At 36.8% G+C, this 25,022-nt stretch overlaps 2 protein-coding genes across 4 annotated transcripts; one reads left to right on the top strand and one right to left on the bottom strand.

Annotated features, from left to right (window-relative positions):
- The first annotated feature begins 13,364 nt into the window (after nucleotides 1-13,364).
- LOC147507583 (cation/H(+) antiporter 15-like) lies at nucleotides 13,365-16,152 on the top strand. The gene has a single exon (XM_086600304.1). It carries the CDS (start codon nucleotides 13,604-13,606, stop codon nucleotides 15,932-15,934), a length of 2,331 nt encoding a protein of 776 aa, XP_086456430.1. The 5' UTR covers nucleotides 13,365-13,603; the 3' UTR covers nucleotides 15,935-16,152.
- A 1,735-nt stretch (nucleotides 16,153-17,887) lies between these two features.
- Nucleotides 17,888-24,721, bottom strand: LOC147507582 (3-hydroxyisobutyryl-CoA hydrolase-like protein 3, mitochondrial). 3 transcript variants are annotated; one of them, XM_086600301.1, is made up of 10 exons: nucleotides 24,432-24,721; nucleotides 24,098-24,199; nucleotides 23,725-23,777; nucleotides 22,715-22,849; nucleotides 21,605-21,701; nucleotides 20,858-20,987; nucleotides 20,090-20,265; nucleotides 19,234-19,361; nucleotides 19,018-19,119; nucleotides 17,888-18,167 (listed from the first exon to the last, which is right to left on the bottom strand). In XM_086600301.1, the coding sequence occupies exons 1-10, from the start codon at nucleotides 24,529-24,531 to the stop codon at nucleotides 18,069-18,071; spliced, it is 1,122 nt and encodes a 373-aa protein (XP_086456427.1). In that variant the 5' UTR covers nucleotides 24,532-24,721; the 3' UTR covers nucleotides 17,888-18,068. The 3 variants fall into 3 exon arrangements, with proteins under 3 accessions (XP_086456427.1, XP_086456428.1, XP_086456429.1); XM_086600302.1 differs by lacking the exon at nucleotides 19,018-19,119 and having other exon boundaries at nucleotides 24,432-24,683; XM_086600303.1 differs by lacking the exon at nucleotides 20,858-20,987 and having other exon boundaries at nucleotides 20,090-20,281; nucleotides 24,432-24,681.
- Nucleotides 24,722-25,022: the final 301 nt, after the last annotated feature.

The raw sequence follows: 25,022 nt of genomic DNA, 5'->3' as shown, positions 1-25,022 counted from the left end.
GTATAAAACATTGATCAATTGCCAAAACACGAAACATCCATTTTTTCGCCAAAACACGAAACAACACGCAACATCTAAAGTTGGAAAAAAAAATGACTTGTTGTTTTTTTGCACGCAACATCCAAGAGGCAAAAAAACAGCAAGTCATTTTTTTTTTCCAACTTTTAGTTTCAAACGACATGGCCACACCGTTTGAGACTAAGTCCAAACGGTGTGGCCACACCATCCAAATGCCCAAAAAACAGCAAGTCATATTTTTCCAAGTTTTAGTTTCAAACGACATGGCCACACCGTTTGTGACTAAGTCCAAACGGTGTGGCCACACCGTCCAAATGCCAAAAACAGAGAAATTTTTTGCCAAGTTCAAATCTCAAACTACATGGCCCACACCGTTTGGACTTAGTCTCAAGCGGTGGCCATGTCGTTTTAAACTAATTACAAACGACATGGCCACACTATTTGAGACTAAGTCCAAACGGTGTGGCCACACCGTCCAAATGCCCAAAAAACAGCAAGTCATATTTTTCCTAGTTTTAGTTTCAAACGACATGGCCACATCGTTTGAGACTAAGTCCAAACGGTGTGGCCACACCGTCCAAATGCCAAAAAAACAGAGAATTTTTTTTGCCAAAAGTCATTTTTTCCAAAATCAAACAAACATACATACATCCATACAATTAATTCAACAAAAAAATACCATCAAATTTAAGAAAATTGTATCAAAAACAAAATTACAATTCCAACCACATGAACATTAATTACATAGACTTATTCCTAGTCAACATCTATTATTGGTATTTCGGCCCCATCATTAGTGTGCTCGTCTTCCAATACTAAATTGGGAATGTTAAATGCCGTAAATTGTGCTTGTCTTGCTTGTAATGCAGTATCCCAACTATCTGCAATTAAGTGTCAAGCTCTACGCCATCTTTGCATCGGTTTTGGAACCGGACAATCATCAACAAGTTCAACATGGACAAAATGACATCCCTGTACGTAAGCGGTACCCAACACTTTCTTTACTCTCTCAGGATTTGCTTGGGTTCTCAGTGGCAAAATAAGATGGCGAGACATACTTCCTAAATGTACGAGGGCGACATTAAATCTCGAAAGCAAATAGATATCCAAAGAAAGGGCATGCTCATCCACTTACGAGGGGGTGCCCAACCGCATTCATGAGAAATTGTAGGTTTCCGCGTTACCTAATCTCACTTTGTGAGTGTACAATGTACAGTATAGGGGGAGGTTGTCATTAAGTTCTTGTAACAACTCATTTCTCATCCACGACCACTCTTCCCCGACTTCTTCCTAATGCAATGCACATTGCTCTATACCCAATTGCCATCACCCACGGGGTCATCCACTTTAACAATATATTTGTGCGGTTCTTTTGGAATGTCAAACCGTAAATGTCTCGGCTCCCTCGGGATGCCAATGTCTAACTTTTGAGGTGATTTTTAGAAGAGTTATTCCGTGGTGTGGTTGTTTTTTAGGTGGTAAAGGTGATTTTTGAGAAGAGTTATTCCGTGGTGTGGTTGTTTTAGGTGGTAAAGGTGATTTTTGAGAAGAGTTATTCCGTGGTGTGGTTGTTTTAGGTGGTAAAGGTGATTTTTGAGAAGAGTTATTCCGTGGTGTGGTTTTTTTGGGCAAAGGTGGTTTGGGAGAAGACTTCTCTCCGCAGTGGGTTTGGAGTAGCTTGGAATTTATGAGAAGGCTTGGAATTTGGCGTACATTCTGATTGTTGCGACGAGACCCACTCTTCATGCTCACGTTGGGAATGTTCAAAACCAGATGAATCTCGTTTTGAAGAGTTCTCATCCTCAGTTGGAAGCTTTCTCTTTACAGCTACCCTTAGGCCGACCTTTGGTTTTAGCCTCCTCATGAGGTGGTTCTAGCCATGTAGTTTCTGGCACAGCAATCTCCATAAGTTTTCTAACCATAACCCTCTGCTCTTCTTCAGAAGCCATTTCATACCTTTTCATAAACATATCCATCGAAGGTCTACAATCGGGACCAACACCCACCGACACACTTGGAAAAGCAGACAGAGTTTTCCAAAAGGGATCGATAGCACTCAAAGATATGGAACGTTCTTGCTTTTGAAGTTCAATGATTTCGTGAGCACATGACAATCCATGACTGGTGCGCAAAAAACACCCACAAATGAACTCAGAGTCTTTAGCGGCCACGACAAACTTACACGGGTATCTAGTTCTTCATAAAGCAAGTCCAAACATTTTCTTGAGACCGGGTTTTACGAGTTCACGAAATAAAGGAATCGGTGGTGGTCTTTGGGTTACAATCGGACTCTTCTCGAGCGCACCTCTAATCTCGGGCAATTTGGATCTCTAAAATCGGGTGGATCAAGTAAAACATACTTAGAAAATCATGTCCGCGTTTGTGTTTCCTAGAACACGTTTCACCCGGAGCATGAGACCGCTCGACTCTATTGGTCGTTGTACTCCCAAAGTGAATGTGTTGATCTGTCCAACAACATACGAATCGATCCTTGTAAGGCAACCAAGTCTCTCGCAGATAACTAACAAAATTGGAGTACTCAACCCTATAGTGTTTTTCCAAAGCAGCAATTCTACGGTTGAAGATATCCTCAGTCCTCGATTTCACTACACTGTTCCACGAGAACTGGCCTTTATCTACTAGTTCTGTGGTGGGAAAAAAATCATTGCATTTCTGAAGGACGCACATAGAGATATGCCATCTACAGAGATGCTTGTGCGCGTCAGGAAACACAATATCAGCGGCACTCATCAAGGCCAAGTCCCTGTCAGACACGATCACAGATGGCCTTTCTTCACCCAGCAAACCGTTAAACTGACGCAAAGCCCACTCATAGTCTATCGCTGTTTCGGACTGGAGCAACACTTGACAGACCGTGAAAGACTTCCAGGTTGAAGTCACCCCCACAAACTGTACAAAAGGCCACCGATACTTATTGGTTTTGTAGGTCGCGTCTATGATGAAAACTTTTGGAAAAGTCCGAGCCATTTTAACACCGTCTGGATGGGCCCATAACAATCCCGTTATCTCATCCGTATTCATATCCTCTCTCACCTCCTCGAAATAATGGTTTTCTGCTAACAACTCACGCAATCTCTGCATTTGCGAGCGACCGTTCATATCCAATGTCCTCACCTTGTGCCTGGCATTGTAGACTTGAAATATGCTAGATAGGTTATCAGGAAACCTATGTCTGATGGACTTCAAAACTTCTTTAGGCTTAACTCCATTTTGAGTCATCTCTGACAAGAACTCGAATTGTGGAACAGTCAGTCGAGTAGCAAATGCATGTCCTTCAAGGGTGTTCGCTAATGGATGGTTGTGAACACCATTAAGAATGACAATTTTCCAACTATCGGCGGATCTTGCGTTGGAAAATACATCTTAACTTAAATGGACATCCACGCTTCATGGTTCCCGTATTTCTCTTATTAACTTTCTCTGCTTTTTGTGTGAACGATACACCCGAACTCTCGCAATCTAAATCCAGCCTTGGTGGTTTCGGTTCCGTTAGCATTCTCGACTTCCCAATTACCACAACCACATTACATTGTTTTCCCGGCGGTTGCCCAACCAATTCGTCACTACGTGTATGAAATACCTAAAAGATATGAAAGAAAACAACAATCAATAAACTAATATAATTTCATTTAGAAAATAAAAAACAAGTGAAAACAATGCCTACTATGTACCTCTTCCGTAGTAAATATTTCTGTTGTATCCATTGAAAGCGGTTGAACATCATCCACGTCATTCGAGTTTCCAGAGTTCTCGAAACGCGCAAGGATCCTAAATAAAGAACAGTTGTTAATTGATGTTTGGCTTAAGTACCAAATGCCACAAACGCGACATGGCCATGTCGTTTGAGATTTGAACTTTGAAAAAGACTTGTCTGTTTTTGCCATTTGAGCGGTGTGGCCACACCGTTTGTTATAGTCTTAAGCGACATGGCCACACCGTTTGGGACCTAGTCCAAACGGTGTGGCCATCATCATTTGTAACTTCAAAACGTTAGGCCACACCGTTCAAGTCAAAAAAAACAGATAAATCATTTTTTCCAATTCAAATCCCAAGCGACATAACCACATCGTTTTGGACCGCGATCCATCGAGCGGTTATGTGGCAGACCGTTTGGTGTGAAATACAAACGACCTAGCTGCGTCGTTTAATTACTACATGCATAATTATTACATGTATAATTATTACATGTATAATTATTACATGTATAATCACTGTACACATCAATAATTCCTACATGCATAATTATTACATGTATAATCACTGTACACATTAATAATTCCTACATGCAAAATTATTACATGCATAATTACTACATGCATAATTATTACATGTATAATCACTGTACACATCAATAATTTCTACATGCATAATTATTACATGTATAATTACTACATTCATAATTACGTTTAATTTAGATTTACCTTATTCTTATTAAATGCATCATCATCCATTCCTCTATTTTCTTCACTTTGAACTTGTTCTACATTCTCTTTTTGAATGGCGTCACTTGGAACTTGTTCTATATTTTCTTCTTGAATGGGGTCATGATGCATTACATTTTCTTCGTCATCTTCATGTTCTAAAATGGGGTTGGGCTCTTCCATTAGTGTTTAGTGTTAGGGTTTAAGGGTTTAAGGGTTTATGATTTTTTATGGTTGAAGAGAAGAGAATAGAAGAGAAGGGCTGAAAAGGTTGCAACAAGTCAAATTCACTTTGGTTTGGGGTCTGCCCAACACAAAACAACTTTTGGGACCAATGACACATTTGTAATAAGTGTTTTAGTTTTTGGGGTCTGCCCAACACAAATTGGGATCCGGCAGTAACAAGTACCTAAAGAAATTGAAAATTTGACATACTGTCAGAGCTTAGGTTATAAGAGGCTTCGGGTTTAAGTCTTGCAGATAAAAAAATGTCAATTTGTGCTTGTTTCCAGCATGTGGCTCTTAAAATATTCATATAATTTGACGCTCTACATAAGTTTGAGTTTACATAGTCAAACACAACTTTAAAAACTGCTTTGAGTTTGAGCCGTGACTCTATGTGGAGAAAGATGATGATGACCATGTTTCAGCTTCCCTCACACGAAATTATATATACAGGTTCTCATGGTGCATGGCAGTGATCATCAGTGTCATCAGTGTACCCCGCATTTATAGTTCGCCTGGCCCAAGCCCATAACCAGGACCAGGAGCTTCGTCGAGGGTATTCAAGTCAAAAATTCAACAGCCAAAAATTTCTTTAGTGTCATATAATAAAAATCACATATTAAAGTAAGTAACGAAGAATTTTGTAAAATCTTGAGGACACAAAAAATAAAAGATTCAATTCACATCAGAAATTCAACAACAAAAATTTATTTAGTGTCATGTTAAAAAAAAATCACAAATTAAAACAAATAACGATTAATTTCGAAAAATCTTGAAGACACCAAAAATAGAAGGTTTAGTATAAACCTACAAGTATCCAGTACCATACATATAAATAAGAGATGGTTTGAGAATCAAATCCGAGAAAAGTCCAAATAGAAGAGAAGGTAGAAAGTTTGGAGATTCACTAGAAAAAAATAAATGAATTACTAATTAGAGTAAAGCTGTAAAAGTGTGAACTTGAGCCTACAATACAAAGTCCATAATTTAAAGTGTTAAAAATAATTTGTCAACTAATGGGAATGGGAATGGGAAGAGGCTTCTCAATGCTAAAGACTAATGGGCCAAGTTAATTATTATTAGCAAGACTAAGTGGTTGTTTGTTTTTTTCAAGTTCAGCATTAAAAGGAGCTGAATAACTTAAATTCAGCATTTAGAAGTGTAATAGTTGTTTGTTTTTTCACTTTTGATTCAGCATTCAATGGTAAATTTCAAATTCAGCACTCCGCGATGCAATCGGCACTGAACACTGAAGTTAATTACTTAGAGCAATTGTTACCTATTATACCCTTTCTCTAAACACCAAATTTTCATAGTGCGACTATTGAATCTCTTTAATTAGTGAACCCCAAAAGTCCAAAGGCTTCATATACTTGCTTTGATGTTCTCTTATTTCCCCTCCTTCATCAACATGGATCTTTTAAATTGCTTATCTTTAAGCTTGATCTATTATGGGAGAATCCATCCAACTACCTCATTCTTAATCTTTCTTTTAAATTGCTTATCTTTAAGCTTTATCTATTCTGGGAGAATCCATCCAACTACCTCATTCTTAATCTTTATATATAACTAGCATATATGCATGCCCTCTGGGCGGCAAATTGAATCAGTGCTACACCAGCGGTTCTTCTAAAATTTTGTCCGATAAAAGAATTTCAACTTTGACATACCTAAGCGAAATAGATTCAAAAAGAAAATTGACAAAATTTGCAGAAACAATAAGGAAAGAGAAATGTATGGTGCCAGAGAACAAAATTGCAAAGTAGCTTATAATGTTGTGTATAATTGCACAAATATGTACCAACTTACATGATTATGTTACGGCGTGCGTTCACCAAACCCATGCACACAAATTTCAAGTGGAAATTGCAATTACAATGTGATGAATTATTGTCAACAATCATCGACATGCTACAGGACGAAACTATATGAAACTTGAAATCATGCACTCACATACTCTAGCTGGTAGTTTGCTTAATACATGTTTAGGACTATATCACATGAGATGGGACTTAGGATATTTGAAACAAAAGTTCAAATTTGGCCTCCATGCCCAGAGTATATCATCCTGCTTTAGTGCAATTGATTGGTGATGCTAAGTGAATTTCCTTATTAACATATTGGATATTCCGGCATTCTACTCTTATATCACCCATACGCTCCAAGAGCTCCACTTCTGGCACTCTCGGTTTCTTATAAATCCGATTAAGCCTTTCATATATATATATCCAGTTTCTCATAAAACTCTTTGAGCAATGTTATTCACCATAGCAGCTACAAGTGGAGTTAGAATCAAATGCTAACAATTAAATCACACATGCAAATCAATCAAATGATAGGAAGTACATGAATGCAAATAATTGAAATGGAAAATACCAATTTTTACCAACGTTTTGAGCTTCCTCAAAGGCCTTGTGTGCAACATCCAAAACTAAATGTTTCTTTTTATTAAAGTAATCCCAAATACGAACATGAGAAAATACTAAAGAAGACACAACATTTTTTTTATTTTCCTTCTCTACATAATCAGTCAAAAACACCACATAAAAAGTTTGCGATGAATCTTGAAAGATAGAATGTAACCCGACAAAAGAATACCCTTTCCTCTCCTAACCCAAAAGCACTCTAACCTTGTCGTAGAGCTCTGCCTCTGAGAAGGCTGCAAGACAAACTTTTAAAATCTTGCTAGAAATATTTAAATAAGGTTCAAATCCATTGATAAACGTAAAAAATCTAGGGCCAACTCATTACAAAGTTTAATTCTAAGCTACTGCACTCAGCTAGATGTAAAGTAATTTAGTAAAAGGTTGGTGCCTCGCATAAGTTTCACTTTCACATCTGAACGATGTAGAAAAAGAAACTAAAGCGCAAGAAACCCTTTTAATTATCCAGATAGCATGCTATCTGCCATCTCTAGCAACAATTAGTTGAAGGCTAAGGGGATATACTTCAACAGCGAAAGTCATTTTAAGTTCACCTTGGGAAATCACTTTTCTAAGTATTGTAGGTCCATTAATAGGTCTCTTTAAATGTTCACAGCTATAATATCATTTGTTGGGCATCGATAAAAAAAAAAAGGAAAAGTGAGCACTGTAATGACAGAATTAGAGGCACAATAATATTTTACTTTGAGATGAGGTGCTTTTACCCCTTGAGCTATACATGGACAAAACACAAAGAATTACTTTCACTCCATATCACCATCCCACCCGTCAATTTTCCCTTTACTCTATAGTGACCATCTCTACAACAAACGATAAGAAGAGGTACATCAGTTTTTGCGGTCTTGGTGGCAAAAGCAGTTGATGAGGCTGACGATTGATGTGAAACAGGGGAAAAAAAGTTTTTGGAATCCATAAGCGGCTTGAGGATTTCGATGTGAAAGGTGGACCGGACCGAAGGCTTGGATTGGTTAGGGAAGAAGCTTGTTGTGAAGGGCTGGGTTCGGACACTAAGAGTGCAGAGCAGTGTTACATTTCTCGAGGTTGGTTATAAAAACATCCTTAAACTTTCAATTGTTCTGCTCTTATTGTTTGTTTGTTTGTAACAAACTATCTATAATAATAGGAATATATATTTCTGCCCCTTACTGTTGCCTATGTTGTGGTGGATTGTGTTAGCCTCAGGAAGGACTAATGGTTATTTTCTTCATTCTGTAATGTGTTCCTTGTCTGTTCTACAGGTTAACGAAGGCTCATGCCTTTTGAACATGCAGTGTGTGATAAATTCAGATGCTGATGGCTATGATCAGGTATATATTCAATGCAATCACAACCACTCTGTCTCCCCGAGTTGTTATTTTGTTTCATTAAATACCTTTATCAATTTTCAAAAGAAAGATTCATTGTACTAATTTGATTTGCTTATAATTACTGGACCTCAATATTTACAATGATTGTGAGAAGTATTCGCGATTGCCTTAAATTAGAATGTCTTTGTTATGAGCATTCGAGATGACAATGATGTGTTAGTTTTTTAAAGTATACTATTAGGGGGAGTATAGATTTCCAAATTCTTATATCTTCTTATCGTTGCTTTACGGCTTGTTATAATCTTGATGAACACTAACTCCTTGGTCCAAACATAAACTGCACAAGTTAATCTAGTTTTCTGCATTTTCTATTAATTGTTACCCCATAATCCTTTTCATTTATTACTCTGCCTCCTCTCTTCTCTATTTTCTGTCTTTGCATAGCATCTCCTTAAACATGCTTTCGGTCTTGCTAGGTCGAATTTGGCTTCATTTCAACTGGTGCATCAGTATGGGTAGAGGGTGTTGTGCTTATTAGTCAAGGATCGAAGCGAAAGTTGAGTTAAATGTTGGGAAAGTCATCCACAAGAAAGGAAATTTTCTTTTCTTGTCGAAATTTAATTCTCCCCTCCCCTATCTGTTCTACATGTCATGCACATGTTGCCTAAAACCATGTGAACAACGGACCATGCATATGCTCATGATTTTAATCTAGTTGATCTATCCAACTTTGTAATAAATGCTTGCTTGAGAGAGGATTTCTGAAGTTTGTAGTGCTCCCAATTTCAAAGTTTTTGACATGACTACAATAATAAATGAATAAAATGTAGGATGAGGTGTCGACAAACTTATATCTCACCCTCTTTACCCTTTAATCTTGTAGGTGGGGAGAAGTGATTCTTCTTTTCCTATTCAAAAGAAAAGAGTGAGCAGATAATTTCTGCTAACAAAAGCTCATCTTAGATCCAAGGACAAACACTTTTGGTGCGGTATGCTTTTGTATCTTGATACATTGGTTTGGTATTTTTGTATATTCGAGAGGTTGGTTCTTGTTTTTCCTGTTTTGGGAAATAATCTGACCATGTTTTTACGGGTTCAAGGTTGTTTCAGGTTGCTAGAGTGAGGAATGCTTTTCGCATATGCTACCCACAAGTTTTTCCAAGAAAATGGGTTTGTATGGGTTTCAAGCCCAAGTATTCTTGCTTCAGATTGTGAAGGAGCTGAAGAAAAGTTCTGTGTTACTAAACTAATATTGTGTGATCTTTAGCTCTTTTAGTTTTTTTTGAAGTTTTAACCATGGTTATTGTGTGAAGACTCCCTCATTTGTATGTGGACACTACCATAACAGCATAAAAAAATTATATCGCCACCTAAAGAATACTATTGTTTTAAAGAATACTACTTGTTTGTGAAACCCCTTTTTCGAATTTTTATTTTTCTAGTTAGAAACTTTCAATAATCAGGTACGGGTAATTTAAACAAAGATTAGGAGTAAAAAATAGCCAAACTGAGCAATGTGCACTCGAACGATCGTGAGGCGAGGGTTCATCTTCCTCCTAAAGCAGTTTTCCTATCTCCGCCTTCTTTAATACATTCTTCACAATACTCACTATATTTTGCTAGATATGAACCTTTGGCTTAACATATTTCAGTGTTGGGGCCTGATTTTTAAGAAGATAGTTAAGTTAGATTAGACATGCATAACGTGGTGGTATATCCAATGAATCCACATATCCGAATTCACATATTCTTCCTTTTAGCAAGAACTAAATAAAGACACCATCGGTGCACAAAAAAAAGGCCACATAGAAATCCAAAAAGCGAAAAATAAAATAAAACATATAAATAAAATATATGTTTTGATATACGCAAATGGCAATTCATAACTTGGAAGTAAATGCCCAAAATGTATGGAACGTACCAACACCTATCACCAAACTTTGCCAAGTACCTAAAATTTGAAGCCTCCATATCAGCATCAACTTTGCAACTCACTTACCAAACAAATAATTGAAGACAAACAAATGTTTAAGTGCACATACGCATCCCTAGATTTTTGTGTGGCACGTTTGACAAACTGAATAATTTATTTCCCTTGCCCCTAATTCAGCTCTGGTCTACAAATTGCTTCGAGTATAAAAAAAAGTAATCTATATTTTCGGTGCTCTGCAAATTGGGATCAAACGCTTAATTTTGATTACACTCATATTGCAAACTAAAAATAAAACAATTCTAAATCAAAAGTCAAAAGTATCCCAAAAATGGAGGAAAAAAGGGAAAAATATGGAATCGACCAGATACTTTGAGGGCTCGACGATGGGTATAAAACCACAGCGAGAAATATGGTCATTGGCACCGCATTGTGAGACACTTCTTAAAAAATAGTGGTTACGATTTCATCCACAATCTAGCCAAAGTTCTTTGTTTCGGTTCACAGAATTAGCAACAAAACTGACCAGAAGAACATAACATACCTTTTTTTTTATCGTACTATCATCCATAGCTTTATACTCCATATTTTTCAAGTCGGAAATCAACTACACGTATCATTTCATACACAAAAACTAATATACGCGGGCATAAGTTCAAAGTGTCAAAACTAATTCAAATTGGGAAATGATATATACCTTTCGTATTCTTGAATAGAGTTTTGGTGATGCAAGTAAAATCTCTTATTGCCAAATCCCCCCAACAGATCGAGAAGCCTCAATGATTTGAAACCATCACTCATTTGTCAGATTGGCAACATCACTCGTTTGATATTACTAACAAACTGATTTGACACAAATGAATTATTGAACATTTGAGAACTAACAAACCAAAATTTGATGAGTACGGAAAATTAGAACTTGGGTTTTTCAAGAGGAGAAAATCCTTTTTTTTTTTTTTTTTTTTTTTTTTTTAAGTTTGCAAAAGAGTAGAGGTGGAGAGGAAGACAGAAAGAGGAAAGAGAAAGGCTGATTCAATTATTGTGCCTAAACTTTTAAGATAAACATATTTCTGATTGAGAATATTGCGAACATATACTAAACTTACATCTCGATGCTCCAACAATCCAATAAAAATCTGATTTGATACAAAAGAATTATTGAACATTTGAGAACTAACAAATCAAAATTTGATGAGTACAGAAAATTAGAACCTGAGTTTTTGAAGAGGAGAAATTTTGATTTTGATTTTCTTTTTTTCCTCTTTTGATTCTTTTTTAGTGGGCAAAGTGGGAGAGAGATGGAGAGGAAGACGGAAAGAGAAAGGAATAAAGGATTTGTATTTATGGTAATTAAAGCCATCATTTATATTTATTTATGAGTAATAAATACATGGCGTACAATTGAATAGTGGCGTGTAGTTGATTTCCAACTTGAATTTACATATACATCCTTAAGGTACTATGTAATCTTAAGGGTATAAATGGTAGTAAAATTTGAAATGACTAAATAGTACTTTTTAAAGGCATTGAATAATTTATTTTAATTTTTTATTAAGGGCATTTCATGGTAGAAAAAAGGTTGGTCTAATTTAAAGGTCCATGTTAATTATGGTATACTATACTAATAGAGATAGTGAATTGAAGCAAAATAATCTTCACAGGGAAATGGTCGATAATGGAGTGTGGTCTCCTGGTCTTCTATCTAGGAAGAAAGACATCGAGAATGGATCTAATTTGAGATGGTGGGTTTGATTTAAAAGTCAGACTTTGCTATCCTAACATGACTTTCATAATTGATGCTCATTAATGGTGTTATAGCCATTTGTAAAATTGAAAATAACATGTTTTTCATGTTAAATAAACGTGCTATTATTATTATTTGTATTTCCAATATATTGTTTATTAAATTTCTAATGTAAGAAAACTTTGTAAATTCAATGAGTAAAATGGTATGAACCACTAACGTTTAGCATTCAGCACTAGAAAAAAACAAACAATTTTTAGAGTTAAGACATTCAGTATTCAGCAATCAGAGGGTCTTCAGCAATTAGAGGGTCGACACATTTAGCATTCAGCATTCAGTATTCAGAGGCTTAAAAAAACAAACGACCCCTAACTATTTTTTTTTTCGTCAAATAAACTTGAGGGTATTCAAGTTACCCACTTGAATTAGGGGTGGAACTCGGGCGGGTTGGGTCGGGTTGAGGTATAACCCGAGCTCAACCCGAGTTTCAAATGCTTCAACCCAAGCCCGAGACCAATCCCTAGTCGGTCCTTAAATTTTTAATCCAAGCCCTAGCCTGACTAATTTAGGTTGGGTCAGGTTATGTCGGGTTGGTAAAACTTCTCGGGTTCTTTTGGAATTAGGAGGTAAAAAACACCGAAATTGAAATATTATAATAAAATAAAAAAGATTTGATTGTTTGAAAAGGAAATTAACCTTGTTGATTACATTATTCTATCTAAAATAGAGATTCTCAACCTTATTTTTTATAAAAATAGAATGATTGAAATATATACGTATATATATGCACACGGGCACGGGTTTTTCGGTTTTTTTATATTGTAATCCAAGCCCAACCCAAAACCGATTCGGGTTTTGATTTTACAAAACCAAGCCCAGACCACGGATCTACGGATCTGACATGTTAGTCCAGGACCAACAAAAATCGGATTTTAGTCCATCGGACTTGAGCTAACCCGACCCAAGTTCCACCCCTAAGTTGAATACTACAGTGGGTCCGTCCCTGCCCATAGGCCATAACCATAGTTCTCACGAGAACCCATTGGTGATTCAGCTAATCAGTTGGGTGTTTCTTTTGTGCACTGCTGATTTAGCACGAACAGTATTATTACGAGTCCAACTGTATTATCAAGAGTCCAACTGGCACTGCTGACTTAGCACGAACAGTATTATTACGAGTCAAACTGTATTATCAGGAGTCCAACTGGCACGACGTGTCTGTAAGGTGTAAATCGAGTCATCCAGGGGGAAAGAAGATCTGGTCACAAACAGTATACAGGTACACCCTTTGAAAGGAGAAATTCTCTCAACGACGATAGCTAAAGACCCCACGATTGTACTTGGTTAGATTCTTTTTCTGTTGTTTTTTTGTTTTTTAAGTTACGTACCACCCCTACAGCTAGCCAGGAAACTTGAAGTTTTTTTTCGTCTTCTTCTACTACGTGAAACAAGAAGAAATAGCTAGTCCCTAGCGGCGAGGCTCATCTCAAACTATGTCTATACTAAATCCCATCTACCAGCCATATATTACAGATGACTGTAATTTTGTCTTTGGGAGCAGTCCCTATGGTGTATTTGACATCAAGCATCATCTCAAATACTCCTTACCGATACTAGAAGTTCAACTCTTTCTAATATCATTCACGTCGATCATCGCCTGGGTTCTTCTTAAGCCTCTTGGTATACCTACAACGGTTGCTCAAATCGCTGCAGGGATCGTAATAGGTCCTTCTATTTTGGGTCGTATTATGGGAACCGTACGCATATTATTCCCCTTGCCAAGTTTAGCACTTATTGATACATTCGGATATTATGGTTTAATTTTCCAGATCTTCTTGGTTGGACTTAAGGTGAATCCAATGATGATAACAAGGACAGGAAGAAAAGGATTAATCGTATGCATTTCGGTAATTGTAGTTTCAACGGCGTTATCTACTACTAGTGCTATTATTTCATCAATGAGTGTGAATGTAGACAACAAGCTATACCGCTATCTTCTAGTGGTTGGAGTTGTAGAATCCATTCCAACCTTCCCTTCCGTTGCTTGTTTTCTTGCGGAGCTCAATATTTTCAACACGGAGTTCAGCCACCTAGCCTTATCTTGTTCATTGATCAGTACTATAATTCATTTGTCAGTATTGGCATGTGTTACCGCCTTTCAACGAGATGGAAACTTCGTAAGGGGATCTCTACACGGCGTTGTCTCTGTAGCCACAGTGGTGATGGTAATCATGTTTATACTGCGGCCAGCGGTAAACTGGATGATCAAGCAGATACCAGAGGGAAAGACAATAAAGGAGGGATACCTGTGTGTTCTGTGCGCAACAGTACTGATGTTAGCTTTCTTCTGTCGAATGCTTGATATTGACATTGTGTTTGGGCCACTCATTTTTGGGCTGATTATACCAGCTGGGCCACCCCTAGGATCCGCCCTAATTGACAGGCTTGAGTTTTTCATTAAGTGGATGATTATACCAGTTTTCTACACCAATATAGGTTTATATGTGAGTGTATTTCGCATTAACTTACAAACCGCTGTCCATGTTGGAATAGTTGTTCTCGTTAGTTGCACTGGAAAGTTTTTAGGAGCATTTGTACCTGCTCTGTACTTCAACATGTCCTACAGGGATGCTTCCTTACTCGGCCTCACCATGAATGCTCAAGGCTTTATGGAGCTTTCCTTCTATTATATGTTGTGGGACCGAGCTGAATTAATTAACAATAAAATCTTTGGAGTCTTGGTCCTCTCATCATTAGTGATGACGGCTGCTTCCGCACCCCTAGTAAGATATCTCTCCAAGTCGTCAATGAAATATAAGCTCCGTAACCTAAGGACCATTCAACGCTCTGATCCCGACGCTGAACTGCGAGTTCTTGCGTGCGTCCACAATGAGCAGAATGTATTATCAACGGTCCATCTCATGATGGTCACCAATCCGACCAAAATTAGCCCCATCAACTTGAGTGTCATTCATTTTGAAGAGATCGTTGGCCACGAAACTCCCCAATTCATTTCCCACAAATCCCAAGGAAGATCTTCTTCTGCAACTACAGCATCCCAGAGAATCATCAGTGTGTTCAAGTCTTACGAAGAAAACAATGAAGGGAGAGTTTCAGTTCATCCTTACACTGCGGTAACAGCTTATACATCTATGCACAATGATGCATCTAGGCTTGCGATCGACAATATGATTTCTCTCATAATACTCCCTTTCCACAAGCAATTGGACACTGGCATCGTCAACAATGGGATAAGAACAATGAACAAGAATCTCCTTGAACAAGCTCCTTGCACTGTTGGCATCCTCATTGACCGAGGGCTTCTTGGTGGCATGAAGAATGTTTTAGAGAATCAGTCGTTTTATAATGTTGCAGTGGTTTTCTTGGGCGGTCCGGATGATCGTGAGGCACTAGCATATGCAGAGAGAATGTCAGAGCACCCAAACATTAAAGTGACTGCTATTCGATTTCTCAAGCGTTCTAATTTGTTGAATAAAATGTTTGAGAGTAGTCTTGATGAGGAGACGCTTAGTGATTTTAAGCTCAGAAGTGCATACAACAAGCGAGTGACGTATATACATGAAGATGTAGACAATGGATTAGGTGTAATCAATGTCATCAATGCAATGGGCGATAAATATCAAATGGTAATATTGGGGAGACGCCATGATGAAAATTCACCACTAATCATTGAGCTGACAGATTGGGACAAATGCTCAGAATTAGGTACTATGGGAGACATATTTGAGACATCTAATTATGCAGGAAAGGCAACAATCTTGCTAATGCAGCAACATACGACACAAATTCCATTCTCAGTGTGAGTCTTCCCAAACTACGAGTTAAACTAGATCGATCACCAAATTACCAAGTGATGAAAGACGAAGAAGTTGCAGTGGAAGATACTAATGATAAGTTTTATAATTTTTCAAGATGTTGTGCATGTATATTCTAGTTAACATAGTCATTGCTTGTATTTGTCTGATTAGAATGTTGTAAAGAAACAATCCAATAAAAATGAACACCATAAAACTTGCTATCATGTCTGTGATTGATTTCCATTAATTGTGTAGATATTTCAATGCGACATATATGACCACTACTTTACCCAATATTGCATCGTTAAGTGGCAGAGTCGGGTTCTGAGGGAGAAGAAGAGGGAAATGTTAAATACGAGAGTGATACAGAACAAGAAAATATGCGGAGGAAGGAAGCACGACGAAAAGGGGAATCACCTTTCCGAGGTTTGATTCCTGGGTATATGATGTTAAATCAGATTATCAATGGGCGTATTATAGTTAAAATATAGACAGTGAGGAATGGTATTGTGATTGATTTCGGCGAGTGGAGAATTCAAAAATTGGATAGTGAGAATGAGGTAAATCCGTAAATGACAAGGAAAAGGAGAAGAACAAGGTGTTTAACGCGCCCAAGTCTAGCGCGTGATGACATATGTTAGAGTGTGTGGATAGAAAAGATAAATAGTCCCCATGTAACAAGAATAGAGTTCAAATTGATAAAGTGGGAAGCTCACCAACCAACTAGCACAGATCTTTTCGGATAAAACCCCACGCTAAGACCAAATTGTGTCCCAAGTCCAATGTGATTAAGTAGGGGACAATATGGGTACTAATTATTCCATACCAAAAGAGGATCCCAATATTTCGTGTGTGTTTATTCTGTTACTTGTTTATTTCTTGATGGTGCTAGCATCATTTTGAAAGTCATTGACCGTATCAGTGAAGTGACGCCCTTTCAAAATTTGTTTTCCATGGTTATTTATAGGAGAAGGGAATTTGTGGAGGTCATTATAGAGACCGCACTGACAACCAAGTCATGAACCATGGTTATCCAGGGGAAAGTAGGTTGAGACACCATGATGTTGACCATAAAAATCGAGACCAAACTTCTAAAATCGTGAAAGGGGCATGGTTTGTTAAGTATATCAGATAACTACCTGAACGTGCCAACTCAGAGCAATAGGTGAGCTGAAATGCTGATCACTGAATCCCATTTCTTGTTATTGTTTGTGGCTTTATTTATGTTTTCGGGTAGAGGACTAGAGGGGAGTAGGGGACTTAGGTGGAGTTATCCAGAAAGATGGACTTCCTGACAGACACAAGACCAAATTTCTAGAGATCAAAATAACGATCATAGTGGGTTGGCGATGGAAGAGATGTTTGGATTCGGGTTAGTAGATTTAAAAGACGCATATTGAGATCAATGCCTATGGTTAACAACCAACCATATGGAGATCCCCAACATCTTGTTCCTTAGCTTTAGGCAGTTGAATAGTGAAATGCCTTTTTCTATAAAGGTCGATTACATTCGTTATTATCATGGGTGACTTTGTCGTTCTCCCTATTGGTGGGCATCAACCAAGGAGAAAAACAGTTCTGTCACCTCCGTTGCTTTTCATTAATTGCAGCAGATCTCCAGGACTTGCAAACAGCACTAAATCTTGAACAGAAGGCGGAAGTAACTGCGCAAAGTGATCAATGATGTGTTATGATAATTCAGAATTTCAGACCAATTCACCATAAGGACCAATATAAGCTGCAGAAAGCACACAATGCGGAATTATCTCACGTTTCTGTTCCAGCAGATATAACAATTGAAATACTCGAATCGTTTAGTGAATACTTTTCATTAGAAACCAGTCATCTCTAGTAACCTAACACTTTTAGGATTCCAATGACTACTAGTCCCTTTCCTTCTTTTTTTCAATATACAGAGACAATGATCCAAGGAATGCATTAGGGCGTTGCAAGATTCCGTGCACCCAACTTTTTTAATTCTTATTAGTGCGCATCTTATGAGCACTGCTCCAAGAGTCATGTTGCTAAAAGCCCCAAAAACTTATTTCCAGTTTAATATATGCTTTCAATCAACAGCGCTACAGTCTGTACCAGTACATGTAGAAAAAATAAATAAAAGAAGTTATTGGATGAGGCTCGATCACACACTCAATTCCTCTTCTGGGGCCAATGGCTCGAATAGTGAATGGATTTCGTTCATGTCCACATCCTCCAGTTTTGAGGGATTCCATTTTGGATTCTGCAAAGAGATTACTAAAATGTTAAGTAAATCATTTGTAAATCGTAAAACAAAGAAAAACGGAGTTCGCGAAATGAAAAAATGGGTTCACTGAGTGATCTTTTTCCCTGGTGCCACACTGAGCTTTAATGGGAGTTTACAAGCTAAAAGTATAGGCAAATGAGAAAACGGATTCACCGAGTGATCTTTTCCCTGGTGCCAAAGTGAGCTTTAATGGGAGTTTACAAACTAAAAGTATAGGGAAATGAGAAAACAGGTTCACTAATCCTAATGGCCATGTGAAGATTTTTTTTTTACATAAAAATTTTAAAAAAATAATAATAAAAGAAATGAATGCAATTCATAGGGCTCAATGAAGAGCTTAACAATCCTTCAACATAGTGCAAAGACACTGATTTAAACCACGGAAGACATGACAAATTCCATCAAATTGAATTGAAACGAACTTAGAAGGCTATATTTTATGTTGGCAAAGAAGAATCAAAATGGAAAAGATAGATACGTATTCACAAAGAGCTCAGAAAAATCATCAATTCCATAAAAACAAGTATCATGCAGTTTTGATATGTATGTATGCTTGGTTCTTAGCATACATATTGAGAACGCCAGTACATCTATAATCAACAGTGCTACAGTCTGTACCAGTACATGCAGAGAAACTAAATAAAAGAAGTTGTTGGATAAAGCTCATACTCCATGCTTGGTTCTTAGAATACATATCAACACAGTGACTCACTGTGTTGATATGTATGCTAAGATGGAAACATGTGACATGGAGCGTAGAGAACAAAGCTTTAATCTAACTAAGCATTTTTTTTCAAAGAACCAAGAAAGACTTCTCTGAAATTACCTGGTCCTTGTCTACCAGGACTGCTCTAACACCTTCAGCAAAATCATTTCTCAGTGTCGACCTTACGGCCATCCGGTATTCAGTTTTCATCACACCAGTTAACTGGATACAAGAATTATGTGGATAATTCACAAGACCACATTTCTAAAAGGCACATCCATGAAAATTAACGAACAAACTGCAAAGAACAAATCAAACAGAAAAGTAGAAACTTACTCTGCATAAATCATTCCCGCTATTCCCGTGAGCAGATGCAACTCTACAGAAATGCTCTTTTGTTAAGCACAATGAAAAAGGGGCGCCTTTTGCAAGTCCTAAAAGAGAACTAGTAGCCCATTCTGCTACTGCAGAAAACAAATGCAGCTCAGATTAGAGAAGGAAAATTTTACAACAGGTTGGAGCTAAATGACTCCATTCAGCAAAAGTCTCAAGGAGCAGAGAAAAAAAAAAAAAAACATAACTAGAGTAGCATCATGTGTTTCCACTAACAATGGTAAGTTGACAGTACATGAAGTATTTATTTTCCTGTAGAATACATTCACAAATGACTATATAAGGAAACCTCAACTAACTAGAATATAAAATTTGATCGAAATCTAACTCCAGGAGACTTCGAAAAGAATCTTAATGAAAAGGTCAACTGAAAGAGGCCACATCAGATCGAAACCTTTGTGTTTGCCATGATGTTAAAAGTATCCTATTGTTTGTAACTGTAACTTCTAAAGGTAAATTGTTTCATCAAGGAACTGATTTTATCAACAAAAGTCTCGAGAAGGGAGACAGTATCCCAGTTCAGCACAATCCAAACTACTACGAGAGATAAAGCTAGAGGTATTCCATGAAAATCACAGCCACATATACAGACATAGAAACAAAGATAATAAAGTTTAATCAACATTGGTTACACATAACTACTTTTTTTTGTACATGAACTGGCTTACTCATAAATGATATAACCACATTCTGATAAAAATTATGAGCTAACAAATATACAAGGAGTTTGGGTAGCAGAGCAACATCAGCTGCTAAGTGCCATTTTCTATTTGTTTGAGGTGAACAGGGAGTATCGTACCTGCTGCTTCAGGACTCTTCTGATGCATCTTCAGCTCTTCTATTATCTCCAAAACAGATTTATGAGCAAAGGATGAAACTATCTGAGGAAGTATTGACTTCAGCTGGGGCTCTGATTCAGGCACCTTGCTATATCCAATCAACAGTTTTTCGATATCCTTGTATGGGGTGTCAGAGCTGTGTAAATGGATGTCTGGTTAACACGACAACAAGTATTGTCATTCCATTCGTATGATAATACAAAAGCCATTTTTTACCCTTTCTTTTTTTTTATTAAGCATATTTTACCTTCACTTATACTGATGAAAATACAGGGAAAAACAAATTAAAATATCCAAAAGCTTTATAATTGCGGTATATAACCCTAGAGCATTCTACATGAAAGAACAGTACATTTGAACAACCACTGACTACAGATAGGCCTTCATGGCAAACTCGAAACTCTACAAAGCCAGAAATGAACTCTGATATTAACAGTAGGGTAATCCTACAGTTGCAGGAGATCAAGGGACTGACTGACGTCATTGTTTGCTGTGCTAGAAAGTAAGAGAGACCACACACTTAGTGATTACCAGTAATGAATTTGTGAAAAAAAATGAAAACTGAATTGGACCTTGGTTACTTCAAAATCATTTAACTTTTTCAAAAAGAGTAGGAACGGGCCACATTTCATTCTATCCGCTATAACAATATGAATACAGCAAACTGCGCTATGTCGACTGATAGAATGAGGAGCATAATACATTAAAGGATGAGTTGAGAGATATACAAGGTGAATGCGAGTAGAGCCTCCTTTAGTGAAATTATGTCCCCTGATGGCACATAATGAGTCCCAAGACCTAAGTATAGGGCATCAGCAGGAGAAGATACTCTGTTTCCAGTCATTCCAAGATAAACACCTAAGCAAATTTTACAGAACCATGTCAAGCAACTGAAGGAACTAAGCGATAACTTTGGCAAATTTTATTCTTATTAACTCTTGTTATATTATTCTTATTCTTATTCCTATTTCCTGTTATTATTCTTATAATTATTATTACTATTATTATTATAAATTTATAATTACTATTTCATGGATAGAAAGGTAGGTGGTTCCACTTAAACTTGACATATTACCAGACTGTCAAAAATGACAATTCAGAATTTGTAATTGAAGTGAAATAGTAGTATAGTACATTGAACATCAACCATCTGATGCCTTTTAACCAAAACACCACACTACTAATAGGTAGGTGGTTAAGTGGAAATTGGGAAAGGTATCTATAGAACGGGTCGGGGTTGTCATATTTAATATTCAGAAAGCATGAAACAACAAAAAGGAACACAACACAAGAAAAATGACAAATATCCAGACAAGCAGAAAAAAGCTTGTAAGCATGTGGTAATTTATTTTAAAATTTCAAAATGAAACAGAATAGTTTTCTAATTTACTTTGGTCAAGTTAGTATTTTTCAGGAAAAAAAATTTGCCAAAAGTTCAAATGACACCTCCCATGGAAAATTGAAAGATGGCATACCAATTGATCCTTCTCCTGGACTCTTTGCTGCTATATAAGCAAATCCAACATCTGGAAACAAGCCAATTGCATTTTCTGGCATGGCAAGAACTGTCTTCTGAATTAAGCCCATATAAATCTCATGAGTCAGCTAGTAAAAAGTAACAAGACTATTCATCTCAATGTTCTAAATGAAAACATTAAATATGTAAAACACAGTACATACAATAATGGTACAGGTTATATCCCTGCAACGATCCTTCATTTACTAACTATTCTTTCCAAAAAAGTATTTATCCTATCAAAATTTCTGGATGGTGATGAACCTGCTGATATCTAAGGCAATTCTGCACTTTTATGAGAGGCAATTTTATAGTATCCAGACCGTGTTTACTTTAATAACAAGAAAAAACCACTAGTAAAGCTTGTGAAAAATGAGTTGCTTCAATGAAAAATTGCTATAGGAGTATGTACATTGAGAAAGTTTAAAAGTAAATAAGATAATAAGTAAGCATAAATATAGCGAGAAATGAAATAAATGACACATAGGCGAGCATTGCACGACAAGAACAGTCTTAAATCAAAGTTGGCTAAGCAAATTAGGGCCCTCCCTCATAGTTTCGCATACAAAAAAAATCTTATCTGCTGAATCGCTGATATTCTAATCCAAGCTAGTTCATCAACAACTCCAAATAACACTAGATATCGATAGCCTCACTTCAAAATAAATCATGTTAAGGATATATATATATTTCGTTCTTACTTTTATCAAAGATTCACATGGCTTAAGTAATAATTTATCCAATGACAGAATTTGTAAGAATAAATAATAATTTCCTTTTGTTTTAAAAGAAAAAAATATATAAAAATAATGGACCTAATCTCAACTCTCAAGTGAAGGTCATTGAAATATGGGTGAGATATATGAGAATTTAGCCAATTAAAAATTAAAACTATTTATAATAAAAGATCATAACTCAGTGACAGACCACAAGTGTAACTGGGATAATGCGATTTCTTATAAAGTTCAGGTTCAGAGACTTCAGGCAAACCTTGCACACTACCCAAAAAAAAAAAAAAAAAAAATACAGTGACAGCAACTATAAATCTCAGCATGGAAAGTAATACTACCTCTGTGACAACTCGATAACGACCATGACCTGATAGGCCAATTCCGAATCCCATTGTCATGCCATCCATGAAACATATATATGGTTTTTTGTACTCAGCAATTTTGCAAATGAGAGAATATTCGGCAGTAAATACCTGCCAAAGAATGTAACTAACATCAAAATGTATAGCTTACAAGGAAACATCAAATATAGAACTTGGATCGAAATTCCTTTCTGAATTCTAAACAAGAAACTGTAAAAAAATTCCCACAATGATAAATATTATAAGTGGGGATGGAACCATCTGGTGGCATACTATACTGCCAACTTGATGAACTAAGCATACAGTTGAGACAGTTTATACGGGCTCATTCGAGGATTTTGGCAGACACTCCTTTTGACAAAACTTATTAAGCTGCATTTTGTTTCTTAGCACACAAGTAGGGATTTTATTAGAACCAAAAAAGAGTTACAGAGAGGTGAGTTTGTTACATGCCGATCAAATGACATACATTTCCTTTTCTTTATATCATTACAAAATTTAGTATTGACTGTCACCAAGAGGATGTAAGAGAAATCATGTACATTAGACTCTGAGTACTTTGATAAGTATAAGTTAGTTGGGACGCCTTACCCCAGCTTGCTTCTTGCAGGATAAAGAAAAAGAACTGGCATAAAATAGGTGATAGATTGTAGTGCAGACAGGGATGGAGTGATAAACAATTGAGTGATTTTTTATTCTCACACCTTAAAAACAGAATATTTAGTCATGTCACTCAATGATATGCAATCCATGTAATCGTCAAATAGTCGCTTCATTTCAGATTGCCTACACTTGAGTGGAGGGTCTTGGACCATCCTCCTATAGTGACACACACGACAAATCTTAAGAACAGGAGAACTTTCCCTAGCACAAGTTCAATTACAAGGATAGTTTGAAAGTCAAAACCCTCCACCAAAGTGTACACAGTTTAGTTTATTTCACTTTAGGCCATATGGTAATAAGTCAAACGATATGGATTAGAAGACCTCTATCATGTCTGATTTTTGGTTTTTGACCATGATCTGCTTCACATCGCCACCTGCAGATAAATCAATAGTTTTGTTTTTAAATAGGAGAGCATTCAGCAATTTTTATTCCAGAAAAAAACAATGCTCTAATGAGCAATGATGACATATACGCCAACAAGTACTCATCCATATACATAAATATGTCAAGTAGACAAAAAAAAAGGTTGGATCGCAATAAAAATTCTTGCCTAGCAACCTAATATACCAATTTTCAGATCTTTACCTAAACAACTAAAAATCAAAACGACTAGCAGGGGTAACTGTCGCGGCTAAATAGGAGAGTTATAGGGATAAAAATTGCAAAACAAAAATTAGATTTCTATTGTACTACCTGCTGAAAAAGCACGAGGTGAACTGCTCAAGCCCAGAACACACTTGACCCTTGGATCTGTTTCCCACTCATCAAGATACTTTCTGTACTTTATGACCATATCTACATCACACATTCAATGAAAATGCCAATCACTCTCAATGTTAGAACTTAGTCCTAAAGACTGATTATGTTGTTTCCATTTCATCTTATCAACTAATAACTCAACAAAAAGCCAAAAAATAATAAAATTTTCAACTTATCTAAACAAACAGACCACCAACCAGAACAAATCCAATCAAATTCACATTAAATCAACAAAACAAGAAACAAATAACAAATTTGAGAAAACAACCTAAATTCATAGCATTAAGAGATTTGGGTCGATCAAGAGTGAGAAGAGCAACACCATTAGAGTGAACACTTCCCTTGACACAATCATCATAGTTAGGCATGTTTTGAAAAGGTTTTAAAGTAATGAGGGTGGTGAAATGAGAGGTGGGCTGGTTGACATTTACGGAAAGACGTTGGAGAGAAGAGAAGAAGAGAGAATTTGAGGATGTGAGAGTGATGAAGGAAAGACATTTACATCATGGTTGTTAGTTATTGTTGTAACTGTCAAATGTTCCTTTTAAATAAAAACGTGCGGAATATGTAAACGGTTATATACTTATATAGCAGCTGGAATTTCGGAGTTAGAACATCTTTAATAGCAAAAAAAAAAACACCCACCATTTTTAATAGCAACATCAAATTTTCGACATCAAATGACGCAGTTTTTGATAAACCGCGCTATATAGTCCACGCGGTTTTGGGAACCGCGCCATTGAAGCCTATCTGATAGGCCCAAGCCCACGTGATTTTCCATAAACTGCGTGCTATAACCATTTAACCCTCTTGATCCTGCGAAGTTCTCTTCATTTTTCATGTTCCCTCTAATATAAAC

Source organism: Coptis chinensis, chromosome 3 (assembly GCF_015680905.1).
Source record: "Coptis chinensis isolate HL-2020 chromosome 3, ASM1568090v1, whole genome shotgun sequence".
NCBI classification, from domain to species: domain Eukaryota; kingdom Viridiplantae; phylum Streptophyta; class Magnoliopsida; order Ranunculales; family Ranunculaceae; genus Coptis; species Coptis chinensis.
The sequence above is the reverse complement of the archived record's forward strand: the minus strand, read 5'-3'. Positions and strand labels throughout refer to the sequence as shown.

Coding starts and splice junctions, on each gene's coding strand:
- LOC147507582 (XM_086600301.1), bottom strand. CDS start 24,531: ATGCCTAACTATGATGATTGTGTCAAGGGAAGTGTTCACTCTAATGGT. Junction 23,778..24,097: donor ACCTCGTGCTTTTTCAGCAG/GTAGTACAATAG, acceptor ATTTATCTGCAG/GTGGCGATGTGAAGCAGATC. Junction 20,988..21,604: donor TCCAGGAGAAGGATCAATTG/GTATGCCATCTT, acceptor AAATTTGCTTAG/GTGTTTATCTTGGAATGACT.
- LOC147507583 (XM_086600304.1), top strand. CDS start 13,604: ATGTCTATACTAAATCCCATCTACCAGCCATATATTACAGATGACTGT.